The sequence below is a fragment of the Platalea leucorodia genome (genome assembly GCF_965183815.1).
Source record: "Platalea leucorodia genome assembly, chromosome: 14".
Lineage (NCBI taxonomy): Eukaryota > Metazoa > Chordata > Aves > Pelecaniformes > Threskiornithidae > Platalea > Platalea leucorodia.
The window spans coordinates 10,497,916-10,511,613 of record NC_138836.1 but is presented as its reverse complement, the minus strand read 5'-3'; the positions used below and the strand labels follow the sequence as shown (position 1 = coordinate 10,511,613).

The 13,698-nt window shown below is 37.0% G+C and overlaps 1 protein-coding gene across 2 annotated transcripts in view; it reads left to right on the top strand.

The window, feature by feature from the left end:
• Positions 1-13,698, top strand: part of B3GNTL1 (UDP-GlcNAc:betaGal beta-1,3-N-acetylglucosaminyltransferase like 1) — a 131,194-nt gene that overhangs the window by 31,108 nt on the left and 86,388 nt on the right. For both annotated transcript variants that reach the window (XM_082326588.1, XM_082326587.1), the window contains exon 6: positions 7,520-7,615. In XM_082326588.1, the coding sequence (XP_082182714.1) occupies positions 7,520-7,615 (96 nt within the window). The remainder of the gene's footprint in view (positions 1-7,519; positions 7,616-13,698) is intronic.

Here is a 13,698-nt window from a genome sequence, read left to right as displayed (position 1 = left end):
TAAAGCTTTGCGGATCTTTTAGGCAAATGTATAAATATATGTATTTATAAAGGGGGGTATGTGTACCCAGGAAGAAAATGGAAACTTTTATAGAAGTTTTCACAACCAAATAATATTTAAAATATTACATGAATGAAAACCAAAGAAATCAATGCAGAGGGAAGGTGGAGAGAAACATTTTCACTCTCCTGTCAAGTTTTCTCCTGAATTTCAGGATACGTCTGCAGTGTCACATCAGTTGGGGGTGGGGGTGGAAATTAGTACAACAAAAATAACAGAAGTAGGATTTGGAGACAGCACAGGTGCCATCTGCCTTTCCTTTATCCATCAAGATGTAGGCGTGCTTAACAAAAACTGTTCTTAAACACTCAGGATAAAGTAAATGTCTCCTAGGAGCTCTTTTAGCGTAGGAAATTTCCTTCCGTGGGCACTCATAACAGGCATATTGGGGGGAAAAGGTGTCGTGCACTAGGGATAATCCTTCCTGTATTGCTTGTTATTTGAATGGTCTTTCTTCTCACAGAACATTATCTAGATCAGATGTCATGATACTTCTAAGGAAAGCTTCTCTAAGTAGTTAATTACATTCTCTTGTAGGAGGCTTACGTCATTCAGTCATATTTCTAACATGAAACTCAACATTGCACACTTTTTCTCAGTGTGTAGAAAGTTTTATACTTTATATAACCTTTGAAAGTTGCATTTCATTGAATACCAGAAGTTGAGGAAAGCAATTTATTTTTGTACGGGAAACCTGTAGCTTCCTCCTTGCTAAAAAGACATATTTTTCCATTACCTGCTTCAATAGCATTATTGGTCGGTTAATTAAAAAAACTTCATAAAACAAAGTTCCTGAAAAGAAGATATATTATATGAAGAAATCATATGTATGTATATAGAGAGTTTATGCTTTTGCCTTTCTTTGTTCATTTTCCCTTTTATAAAACTAGGATGGAAAAAATTGGGGTAAAATTGGAGACCAATTAGTTTTTCATTCCTGTTTCCTCTTTAGTACAACGGGAGGGTTCTGGCCCATCGGCTGTCTCCTGAGTAAGAAAGATTCTTTGTGCTAGAGGAAGTTGTAGTGATTAAAAAAACAAAAACACCGCATCTGCAGAAAGTGTGTTGTTTTTAATTAATGTCAACTCATTTAATCTTTGCTTCCTCTCACCCACATCCCTTTCCATTTACATGTGCAAGGGAAAACATAAAAACCTGAAATGATAAAAATAAGAAACATCTCTACCTGAATATTGCATTTAAAAACAAACACTAGTGAAAAGTTGGAACAAGTTATGGCATGTGAGCGGGTGGCTGACGTTGCTTGCTGCTGGGTATGGAACGCTGATTTCTGTGCATATCAGATATATGACGGAAATACTCTTGTATTTCAGCGAAACGGTTTTGTAACTCACAGAACAGTGACTATATGTACTCTTAGTACAATTTTGTAACGTCTGTAATAGTCCTGCTTAGTTCCTCTGAACATGATCATAACTCTGAAATTTGTATTGATCAACAAGTTGTTGAATGTGCTCGTTAGATTTGTATTTCATACATCATGGCTAACCTAGTGTCCTGTGGCCAATTTAGAGCATCTGTTTCATGGAGAACCCCATAATTCTAGTTTTATATTGTTATTTGTACTGTTTTAATTGTATCATAGTTATATTGTATTAGTTCTATAGTACTCTAACTCTTGAAAATGCTTTAAATGTGGTGGCATAAAGTACGTATCCATGACTTTGATTCTGATAATCTTATTTAGATACGATTCGTTAGCTCCAATCCTGATCCTGTGAAGTGGTGGAGTGATTAGAGAAGAGAGATTCAGGTGCCTGCACGGAGCCATCTAATGCTGTTCTGAGACCTTAGGCTGTCTGAGACCATCTGGACAGGACTGGTGGACACTAGGGGCCTGGTCCTTCTGTCAAGTGGTAGCTGGAGGCCAGGCAGGACTGTAGGGCCGTGAGCTAGATGCTTATATTTGGCCACTTCTTCCCACAAAGCTCATTTTAAGCCATTTATATTTTCAGAAGTTACTTGTATGGCTTTTCAGTGTATGTATTTGTTGGTAGTTAAGATCAAACCAGACCACTATTTTATACTCTGAATATTCTTACCTATCACTGTGTCTTGCTGCCATAAATGATAAATTATTTTGTATTTCTCTCCAGAGAGGCCAATGCTGTTTGCAATTAAGTAAATAGCTAAATAAGCTATAAGTTACATTTAATCCATAAAAAAAGTAATTGTCTGTCTAGAAAGTGAATTACCTCATCTGATGTTGTAGCAGAAAGGATCGTCAAGATTTTCTCTCCTGATTAAAGTTTTGCTCCTCCATGAACTGCCATAGTCCTTTTTTGTGAGCCAGCAAAAATTTTTGTTTATGGTTCACGTTACCGCTTCCTATGCAAGTAACATTAATACTGCGTTGCAGCAAGTTTCCAGTTGGAATATGAAGCGTATTGCATTTGCTGTATATATTACATAGTTTAATGTAGGTACAGGTATATATACATGCCAGTATACAGTTAGCATTTGTAATAATGAAAATAAACTTGCCTAATTAGATCAAAAAGTTGAAACTTGAACTCCATTTTTGCATAGAAACGGATACTCAAAATATTGACAAGAATATTTCTAATACAGAGAATTTCTTGTACTTTCTGGAAGTCTGAATGGGTGTAAAATAGGCCAGAAAGATTTCTTTTTTTTTTTAATCAAAGTATTTTAAAACTTAATAAAGAAGCAACAGTGAAAAACCTTTCACTTCACTTTAGAAGCTATAAGGAAACGTTCAGTGCAGTGAATATAAAAGCTCTTTGAGACATGGAGGAAATGGGAAACTGTGTGCAGTTGCTTCTGCTGCCACACCTTACACAGGGGACCTGGAGGAGCCGCTCGTACTCGAAATAATCCTGACTTTGATTGGATGGCAGGAGCTGGTGAAATGAGCTGTGCTTTACAGAAGTGGTATCAAAGGCTCAGGTTGAGTTACTCAATGTTGGTGATGTTTATCTTGCAACCGTGTAAGTGAAGAATCCCAGTCATGAGTCAGAGTCCCATTGGGAGAGGAATGGTACAGCTAAAGAGCAGAGAGGTGTGGAATTTTTTTTGGCTGAGGATCTAGAAATAAATTTGATTGCATAGCGACAATTTTAAGATTTGTCTGTAAAACATCCCTTGTAAGATGATGCTAGAAGTCTGGAGCGGTGTTGGTTCTGAAAATGAAAAGCAAGCAGGAAGTCTGTGCGCGGCGCAAAACACTTCGCTGTCATGTTAGGGCAGAGGGAAGTGTGAACGTTTCGCTTCTTACAAAATGCTAACTTTGTTGTGCATTTGTAGTTATCGTCCTGCTGTGTTGCAAGATTAAAATGCAGCTGTTCTCAATAACATGCATTTGTATTGTTAAGTGTATTTTGCTGTGATATCATGATTACAGAACATGGTTAAATGATGTTTTACAATACCATCTTCTGCAGGAGGGAGAGCCTTGCTTTTATGTGCCCTGCTGATGGGTTTGGTACATCCACGGAAATCCTACGGAAGGCCACTAAGAACAGCAACTGCAGCTTTCTTGCTCCTTTGCTTTTAAGGAAAGGAATTGTCAGGTGGTTGTTGTGGGTTTGGTTTTTTGGATGAGGAGGAGGAGTGAAGATAGCAATTCAATTTGCTTGTGAACAAATAGATTTTAGGAATAATGAGAAAGCCTTCTGGAAATAAATATTTTTGTTGTGTGTGTAGATAGCACGTTTAGGTAATTTTAAGAAAAAGCAAACCTAAAGCCACTGCTATGGAGGACATTTTAGTAAAGTTTTAAGTACACTAATCCCTCTTCTCTCTCTTCCCTTAATTCCATATATGAACAAGCATAGGATTGCTAAGTATGTATTATGATATTTTATTGTCTCGTTAATGATCCTATCCAGTATGTAAGGAAGAAGAAATTAAAGTGAAATCTTAACCTTATCTTTATATTAACTTCATTGGAGCATTTCATTCATCAATAATGCCTGCCTTCTAGAGCTCAAACCAGAAAAGAGTAAGAAAAGCTAAAGGTATGGGCGACAAGGTATTATATACTAAATATCATTTAGAGAAAAATTAGGACATTAGTAAGCATGTGGAGTCTCAGAAAATTTTGGTTTACTAAGTTACCTTTTGAATTGTTTTCATTTTTTCCAGCAAGCAGCTTTTTTTCTTCACATTAATTCTCAGCATCGGTTTTACTGTTCTTCCTCCTTAGTGTTCATTGATGCTAGAGTAGGTCATCGTAACACTTGCTTCTTGTTAGTGATTACAGAACGGGGGTTTTTGGACTCTTATTTTGAAAATTCAAGAACCAAGAGTCGTCAGCTGGGTACTGTTTAGTGATGGAAGTGAAATCCGTTGCTCTGGAGATAGCTGCCTGTTCAAACCCTTTGCCATCAATTCTAGTAAAACTACATATAAACTCGATGCCATGAACCTTTGGGTGCTCAGTGTGCTGCTGCATCGCCCCAACAGAAGGGTTGCCCTAATGATTATTCTACGTTTGCATGGAACTAGGTAAAAAATCTAATTTGCTTCTTGAAACATTGACTTACTCTAACGTCTGACGCTTCAAAGTCAGAGGCCAATCCTATTACTTTTGCTATATTTCTTCATATATTTTTCCAGATTAATATCTTATGCTGGTTTTACTGTTGTTCTAAACATGAGGTTGAGCTTTGCTGTAGAAAACAAAATTGCTGTGTACAAAAAAATTTTTTTTTTTTTTTTTTTTTTTTTTAAAACCTAGTTTCTTATTTGATTAGTGGGTTTGTATATAAGGCTCTAGATTGTTATCCTCTCGCTCCGTCTTGCTGTTAGGCATGTCAGTTGATGAAGGAGTTTGGAAAGTTACGCTTCCAAGGATTCTGCCCCAAATTATGGAGAAATTCAATGTAACCCATTGTTTTTTTCTGTTCTGGATTTACATCGCTGCAATAACAGTAATTCCTAAATAACTTGTTTATTTGATGAGTATTTTTTTCCTAATTATGGTGTTTTCAGTTCCAAAAAGCTCAAAGTATTTTAAGGCCTACATACAGTTAGTATGGAATCGTTGTTACAAGCCAAAATCCAGAGATGTAAATTGGAGCGTGCAATGGAATTATCTGTGTGGCTCTATGGAAAGAGGAGGAAATTTTGGCGAAGAACCTAAGTCAAACTCAAAATTAGAAGAAGTGATACATGGTATAGAAAAGAGCTGTCAGGAGCCAATTTAATAACAGTTATTCTGTCTGCTTTCACCTCTCCTTGAGTGTATGTACAGATAATTGATCAAACCCATTCAGTTTTCTCCGGAAGCATAAGGAGTTGAGATTTGAACCAATTGTTCTTTGGACTTTAGGGAATTACAGTCCTTTAGCTGAGCACCTGGATTCAACATTTTTTTTAGATTGCTTAAACTATCAACAGCACTTACGAAAATGGTCAGACTGGTCAGAAATTAATATAAAAATATGCAACTCTGTCCTCTGCTTCTCATTTAAATTTCGAATTGCATAGAAAGAGATGACTGCACTTACTACTTGGCTCTAATTGAAAACCAGGTTTTCAGAAAAACAAATTTGAGATTCTTCTTTTTATCTCTTACCTCGTGAAAGCTGTTTGCTCAGCTTAGGCTGTGACTATTTGAATAAAGAAACTAAGTTTCTGTATTGTATTGTTATAGAATACCTTTAGAGAAAAAAGTGCTTTGTAATTTTTCCATTCTGACTTTCAGGCGTAGTTTTGTCAAGTGTCTTTGTAAGTTATAAAATCCTAGGATGTGCAAGAGAAGATAGCCTGTCTTGGTTAATGAATACTAGCAGGAGTTCTGTAAATAATTCTATTCTTAAATAAAAATCATCCTCACGGAACTGCATATACGTACATCTGTGAAGTTTTTATATCTGTGGAGTGCCGCCTTTAAAAACGTACCTGTGAACTCTTCTAGTTGATACTCAGTTTAAAAGAATTTTCAGTTAACCTTCCGAAAATGTCTTAGTATTACTTAGCTGTAACTCAGGAGAAAGTTAGGATAAGGACTGACGTTTTCCACAGTAATTAGTAGTTGTCATTGAGGAAAGATTTCATAGTTTGGAGACATTCTGTGTTATTCTTATGGGATAAGCAAATCGTGATTTCTTTTTTTTTTTTTTTTATGTTTGTTGTTTTCATTGTATTTAATCATACTCTAAATTGTGGTGTTTCATTGCTAGCCGTCGCCCAGCAAGATCTCTTCGTGGTGTTTTTGTTCCCACATCACAAGTATTCATAACTGCACGTGCAGAATTCTAGCCTGACTGCTTCCATCTGTGTGGGGTTTAAAGCTCTGTAAATAGATACCTGAAAGATTTAAACTTGCTGTGCTCAGTGTATACGCTAACATTCCTTATGAATGCTTAGGGTGGAAAATAAACCAAGTTTTCCACACTGTTCTTGAACAGAACTTGATTATCTGAAATTACTGTTCAGAAATGCTAATAGCTATGCTTTGATGTTAATTCTCAATGACTGAACACATCCTCGACGGGAAGTACCCATCAAAATCTGGAAGAGAAACAGTTATGGTATGACAGGAGTGCAGTAGCTGGTATGAAACAATGTCAGCTTACTTTAAGCAAGTCCTGCAGTACCCTGCAGGTGTAGGGCGGGCTGCAGACCATCAGGAGCAGCAAAGCGCAGAGTTCTGTATCGTCATGCTCCTAGGGTCTCCTTGGCTTCTTCCTTGTCTAACCAGAGACTTGTAGAGTAAACAGTTCAGTGTTTGTATGAAATTGCATTAATATGTGTCTGTGCAGTTACAGATCATATGAAATCCCTCTAATGTTCTGGTTTTGATGCATATTGGAAGCTATTTATTATGCCAATAGGTGTTCAGAATATTAAAATTTGTTTAACCTGTACAGCTACAGTATTAGAGAAGAAAATGTTGCTCAAATGGGTGTATAGTACTTCACTGAACAGATCAAAATGGGCTGTCTACATTGTTCTACCATGAATGAGACAAATCAGAATACAGATTTTTTTTTTCCCCCTTATTTTATATGAATTATAAGTAACGTGCAGTATTATAGGTGATGGCACCATTGGTATGATTGTCTGGTGTTACCCAAGTTCTAATTTTCATTTGCCAAACTTCAACTATTTTGTTTGAAATTTTGCATTCTAGATGTCTGCCTTTGGGTTACTTTCCTTTGCAAATTTAAGCCAAAATGGTTCAAATATTCCCAAGGCTGAAGCTATTGGAAAGACACTTCTCCATGTTAGTATTCTAGAGACCTTCGAAAGTCTGTAACAGTTTAACATTTGAGCAGAGCAACTGTGACATATTGTATTATACTATATTATATTAGACTGTATTAAATTATGAACATTAAAGGGGGCTAATAAGGACTGTATAGATAATCATAATTCTTGGAGTTCCTATGTTTTGAATGCTTATTTTATGATCTTGTTGCCATGTGGGTGTACAGCAGTTTACACTATGCGATTTATTTTGCTTTAGATTATTGGTTGCCAAGTCAGAAGAGAGCCACTGGAGTCTACTGAGCGGTACACTCGTTGGATCAATAATCTGACTGAGGAACAACTTCTTACACAGGTATTCTTGTTTCAGCTGTGACTGAAGTTCCAGCAGAAAAACAGAGCAAGATCAATTTTTTTTCGGTCATTAGCAATACTTGATAACTTACTTAGGTAAGGTTAACAGATTCTTATATTAAAAGGCTAGTCTTTTCAATAAGAGACAAGTTTATGGTGCCTGTGATCACTGTGTAATGATGACTTCACACTGAGCGAGAATGAAAGCTTTCAACTTCAGGTTTGGAGTGAGCCTTACATTTCTCACTGCTGTCTGTAGTTAAATGTATATGCTTTTGTGTTCTAATAATTAGTTTAGGGTCTTCTTTTTAAAAGCTGTATTTAAATACAAAAGGAAGAAAAAAATCTTTCTTGAGAACCATTTCCCTCCCCCCACAAGGTTAGGTACTGCCCGCTTCTGTATCTGTTTAAGTTTTGCTAGAGATCATTTTAAAATAGCAGTTCTGCAGGCATTAAACATTATGCTCATTATACATGTTTGTAAGAAAGATGCGTCTTGTGCAACCGAAGATGACAGTTTTGGCATAAGGAAAGGTTGTTTCGTTAGGCAGGCAGCCAATGCTGAACTAAAAGAGACTTTGGCAAAAACAAGTTAAACTGTGGAAGAAATCAATCCAGCTTGTGGAGGAATGTGTGTACTGAGTATTATAGGAAATCTAATGGATGGTTAGCAGAAAACATCCCAGCAGGCATTAAGATGCAAGTATTTGGGGTTGGATTTTGTGATGCTATGGTAGGAAGACATTTGCTTTTGATTTTCCTGGATTTTAGTGGCTGAAAAGATTAACATACCCTTGTTTGTTAGACTTCATTGTAAACTGTGTTGTGTTCCCTATTACTCTAACCCCCAAAGACATGCTTACAGGCTCTGGTATGGTCATTGTAACACAAGAAGTCATCTATAGACCTTGTTTTAAAATCAGCAGTGGTATTACGGTTCCCTGTAATTCACCAAGTGAAAGTAGTTACAGAAAAAGTTACCCATGGGATATTTGGATTTGCCTTTGAGTGTGGCATTAGAAAAAAAAAATAGATTTAAAACAGTGAATTTATCTGACAGCAACATCTGGATCACTGTGGTGTTGAAGAGAAGAGAAAAGAAGAAAAAATTGAGGATGTAAAAGCTTGTCCTGCACAATCTGAAGTGTTTCATCTAAGTGGCTACTGGATGGGGCCTTTAATGAATTAAGCTGGAAATTAAAAGAAATATCTTAAGTCTGGGATTATTTAAGGGGGGGTATGCAAAAAGAAAACTCATTTTAAGATGGGGATGTATGTCTTCTGGAAGAGATTATTTAATATAGTGTTTCTGATAGTAGGATGCAAATACAGTGACCTGGGAAGTCCCTTGCAATCTTTTGTGCCTACAGATATCTCTTAAAGCCTTAATCAAGCAGCATGTGCAATCCATTATTTTTACATATGATTTAGATTCACACATTTTACAAATAGATGAGGAATTTTGGAAAATATATTGGGTTTGGAACTAGAAGGCTGCATAGCAGAACTTGTGCTACTTGTCCCTGAGTTTATTAACCAGATGAGATTTATAGAATCACACTATTTATGCATTCCTAATTAATTTTTTTAACTTGTTAACTGTTCTCTACCAAATTTAACACAGAAATAGAAGTTCCTCAAAGACACTAGGTTTCTGAAAATTCTGTGGGAGTATGAAGCTAGGATAGATTGTACTGCCCCAGCTGCAATTCATATGTGGCTGAGCACCCCAGAATCCACTTGGACAGAGATTTTAGGTGCCAGTCAGAAGACGAGCTTCAGCTGTGACACCAGCCTGCAGGAAGCTCGGCTTTTCTAACTCTTCCAGAGCAGTGCATGTCAGCATAGGGCACCTCTCCTGCCTCAGTATCCATTCTTCTAATCAGAAATTCAGGTAGGGAGGTAATTGTTTTGCTTTTCCTTGACTTAAAAAAGTGCGGGGAGGAGGAGGAGGAATTGGGAGTAAAAACCATCTCAGCTGTTCTCCAATAATCAGGATATGAATCAATTATGTAAGGTTAGGCCTGATTTGTCCCACTCCCCTGCCCCCGATACGCTGTACATTTTATTTTGGATGTGATTTTTTTAAACTCTCTTCAGTAAATAAGCCCCAAGAAAACTATAGTGGTGGGCCTTTGCTAATGGATTTGTAGAATCTCTGGGAGGAGCAGTCCTTCAGGGAATTCAGGAAAATTGGCTTTAATTTACAGCATATTGTCTCCAGCAGTTTCCTGTAGTGAAAGAATGTTCAGCTTTTTTTAGCTGTCTCTGTACTCAGTGCCCAGCTTTTTTTCCCGTTACTTCTGTTGCATTTCTGTATCGTGCACATGCAAATTATTTGTGCTGTAAATTGGGAAACCAAGCAACCAATTAAAAAAAAAAATAGCCAATTGTCAAGATCATGTAATCCCCTATCATAATATTCATGTTATTAACCAAATAGTATCCTAGAGCATTTGGTTGCTTTACTGGACAGTGACCGAAGTCCAGTTTGAAAGAGGTGGGTGGTAGCAGATGTTTTGTTAGGTGGTTGGATGGCTTCTTGTGCCTCGGTGCTGGCTGCTGGGTTTGTATCACTTGAGTCAATACCAGATTTTTGGATCAAATGTCCATCCCCTGTCCTCATGCTGAGAAGATCATTCAATACAAAATGCTTCTAGCATTTTAACTTTTCTTTTCCCTTAGCCATGGCCTCTTGATGCTTACTCATCCATTAAATGTTTCTCTAAACAATTATACTGTAACATTCCAAAGATACTTTATGGTATGCGTGAAATTTCAGAATATATACCCCAGAGAATGTGGGAGGAGTAAGAGAGTACAAAGAGAGCATAATAATGAGAAAACTACTTTTAAAAAGATTAATATTTACTCGTTTAAGGTTATCTTCTGTATAAATGAAGAGTGATTAAAACATGCTTTTATAAGTATAGTGATATAAGCCTTAAAATACATGTATATGTGTTCTGGTAGACTTGCTATCTTTCTGGCCAATAGTAAAGAAAAAAAAAAAAGATAATTTTAATTGTTCAGTAAGCACAGAGCACAGTGACAAGTACAGGATGAAAATGAGCAAACAAATTAAGAGAACTGACTGTTATGATGTTGGAGTAAGTGAAAAAATGCAGATTAAAACTAATCCTACAGGATATCCGAGTCTGGATTGTGCTTGAAATGTGATTGAAGTTTGATCATGTAGCCCTTCTTGTACACTGGAAATCTTACTGTGCTGGTTAAGTACAAATGTCTGAATGGTTTTAAGGTTGGATTAATTACATAAATATTTATAGAAGTAGTTTTTAAGGATTGTTGCTGACTGGAAGTAACACAGCTGAGTTCATATCCATGTCTGTTAAATCACTGCTTTAGGTTAAGTTAGTCTCACAGCCTGTGAAGTATTATTCAGCCTGAAGCGTAATTCCATCCAACCTACCATTTTTTCCTCCCCGAAGACAGGAGGCTTCTCTGCTTTCGCACGGTTGTTCACTTAGAAAGCAGGCGGCAAGCTTAGAGTGGTATGGGGGGAGACTCCTGCAAAAAGGAGTGGGCTCTGTGGCTGATAAGCCTGGTCTGTCCTAATTTAGAAAAATAGTGGTCTGAACAAAACATGATGAATCTGTCAGTCTGTTGCCCACCCTAACGTGTCTGTACTGCTTCCTGATACATACCGTACTTTGCAGATTATCTCAGAGCAATTTGTGTTGGAATAATCTGGAAGTGTTCACAGGTGATTTGTAGTTCTTACCAATCATCTGCCTGGACCACCTGAGAGAAGAGCAATAATTAACGTGTTCGAGTTTCATAGCATACACTTTTCTGTGCTGTTACAGGTGCCTGGTAAATTTAGCTAATAGGCTTAAAAGCAGTGTGTCTCTACTTACTAAGTCTTCCTGTATTAGAGTTTAATTAATATTTGATAAAAGTTCATGCTGCAGATACTCATTTTGGAAATAGATCCAGCATTTTTGTTGAGTCGAGCACGCAGCTTGTTCTGAAGGCAAGCAGGACCTGATAACGTGGCTGGACTTTGTCCAGAAATTCAAGACGCTCAATATTGCATTGTCATCATGTATCTCAATGGGCAGCTTCTTACTGGTAAAAAGCTGGTAGGAGTAGATTGCAGGTAGGATGAATTTTCCAGGTAGGCCACAGATTGACTGTCTCTGGCTTAGGGCATCTGTTTTGTCCGCTTGCAGACCAGAAAATTCCAGTTTTATAAGTGCTAGGGTTGGTTGTCGGTGTGTGAGAACCACAGCGATAATTGAGGTGGCAGTCTGGAAGTGGATATATGCAACGCCTGTTGTCTGGTTATATTTGTAAAGGCAAAAACTGGACAGAGGGTAAGACTTTCTTCCTTAAGAATGAATAAAACACGAGAAGGCTGATTGGTATCCCCGTCCCCCCCGTCCCCCCCGTCCCCCGTGTATTTGCCACTATAATGGCTCACTTGCATTTGTTGTCTTTCAATAAAAAGATACTCAACGCTTTCCTGGGCTTTTCTGTCACTGTTTCCTCTTCCTTCACCCATGTTATCTAAAAATGTGCCATTACTAGTGACGTCCCGGTGGTTTTGTACTGAGCGAAAGGACCGAAGTCACGAACTGGTTAATTACAGTAGATTCTACTGGTTTGTATGGGATTGAGCATATACCACATAAGAAAAAAACCAATTGGCTGCTTCCTTTTGTGGTCGATCCTTTTTCTCCTCTGGAGGAGAATGAAACAAAGTTTCACAAACTAGTCCATGTTTGTATTTACGTTTGAAAATACATGTCAGAGGGGTTCGTGGAGTTGTAGAAAGTTTAATGAGAAGTGGCTCACCCACACCTGTGAACTCCAGGCGCCATGAGAACTTCCCCGTCAGGCGTTGTGTAAAGGCACCTCGGGGTCAAATGGTTTTGAACGTAGAAACAGGCTTGTAGTAGTTCAGAAATGTATACGGATTTTACTTTGTGTGTTAGCGCTTTTGCATGAGTTTAAAGGTATACCATAGAGGAAAGAGTGTTAAATAACTTGGATTTGTCTTTTTTATATTTTGTTTGATAATTTGTATGCTTAAACAAGGCTTAAATGTGGTTCATAATACATAGTAATATTTAAATGGAAGAGAAACATTATAATATAGTATAAAAGCAAGTTGGGAGTAGAATAAGTTTGGCTTTATTCCAAAAAGTTCTAGGTAAATACAGTCTTACAGTATGATGGATACTTGTATGGCAGAAAAAGCATGATATAATTTTGATGGACATTGAAATTAAGCTGGTAGAAAACAGTTTATATCTGATTTGAGTTACAATTTGTTCCAACTGATGATCTTTTCTTGTATTTTAAGTAATTAATCATACCAATATGGAATGCAACATGTTTGCTTCCTAAAAAATATTTTTCTTAAGACATTTGATGTTAAGAGACGGACAGGTAATGCCAAGTGTAAAGGAAAACTGTCGAGGATGAAATTTTCAGAAATGCATAATTTGTTTTCCAAACTATTACTGACATTTACGTCTCCTCAATACTTCTGAAAATTACTTTGAAAAATAAGGCAAGAAGTTAAAATAAAATCAGGGCGTGGTTGTTAATGTAGGACTGCGGTTGGGGACATGGATGAAGCCAACTAATAATTTCCAGTTTCCGAATGCTCCACTTGTTCTTGTTTGATCTTCCATATTTATCCTGTTGATATCCTAGCTTACAAATAAACAGCCTTTAAGCTTCCCTTTGGGCTTCCATCTCCTCGCCTTTTATAGCTTAAGGAAACTTTACTTTTGTCTAACAAAAACCAGTCTTTGTTTTAAAATGATAGGTGAGATATTGAAGTAGCTTAACTGGGTTTGCTTTCAAAACAAAAAGCCTACTCCAAATACAAGTTTCCAACTAATGTAGTGATGTTTATTTTTCAGTTGGTCCCCCATATGTGAGAGCACAGAGCAGATACACCCTTAACTTCCTCTCATTTTCTTTCTTTGAATTTGAAAATCAAAGTGCTGATTCCACAAAAAAGGGAAATATTTTTACTGTGGCTTTTAGTGTAATAAAAATTATTGATTTCAAACATATTTTTACTGCAACGCAGCTCCCTATTAT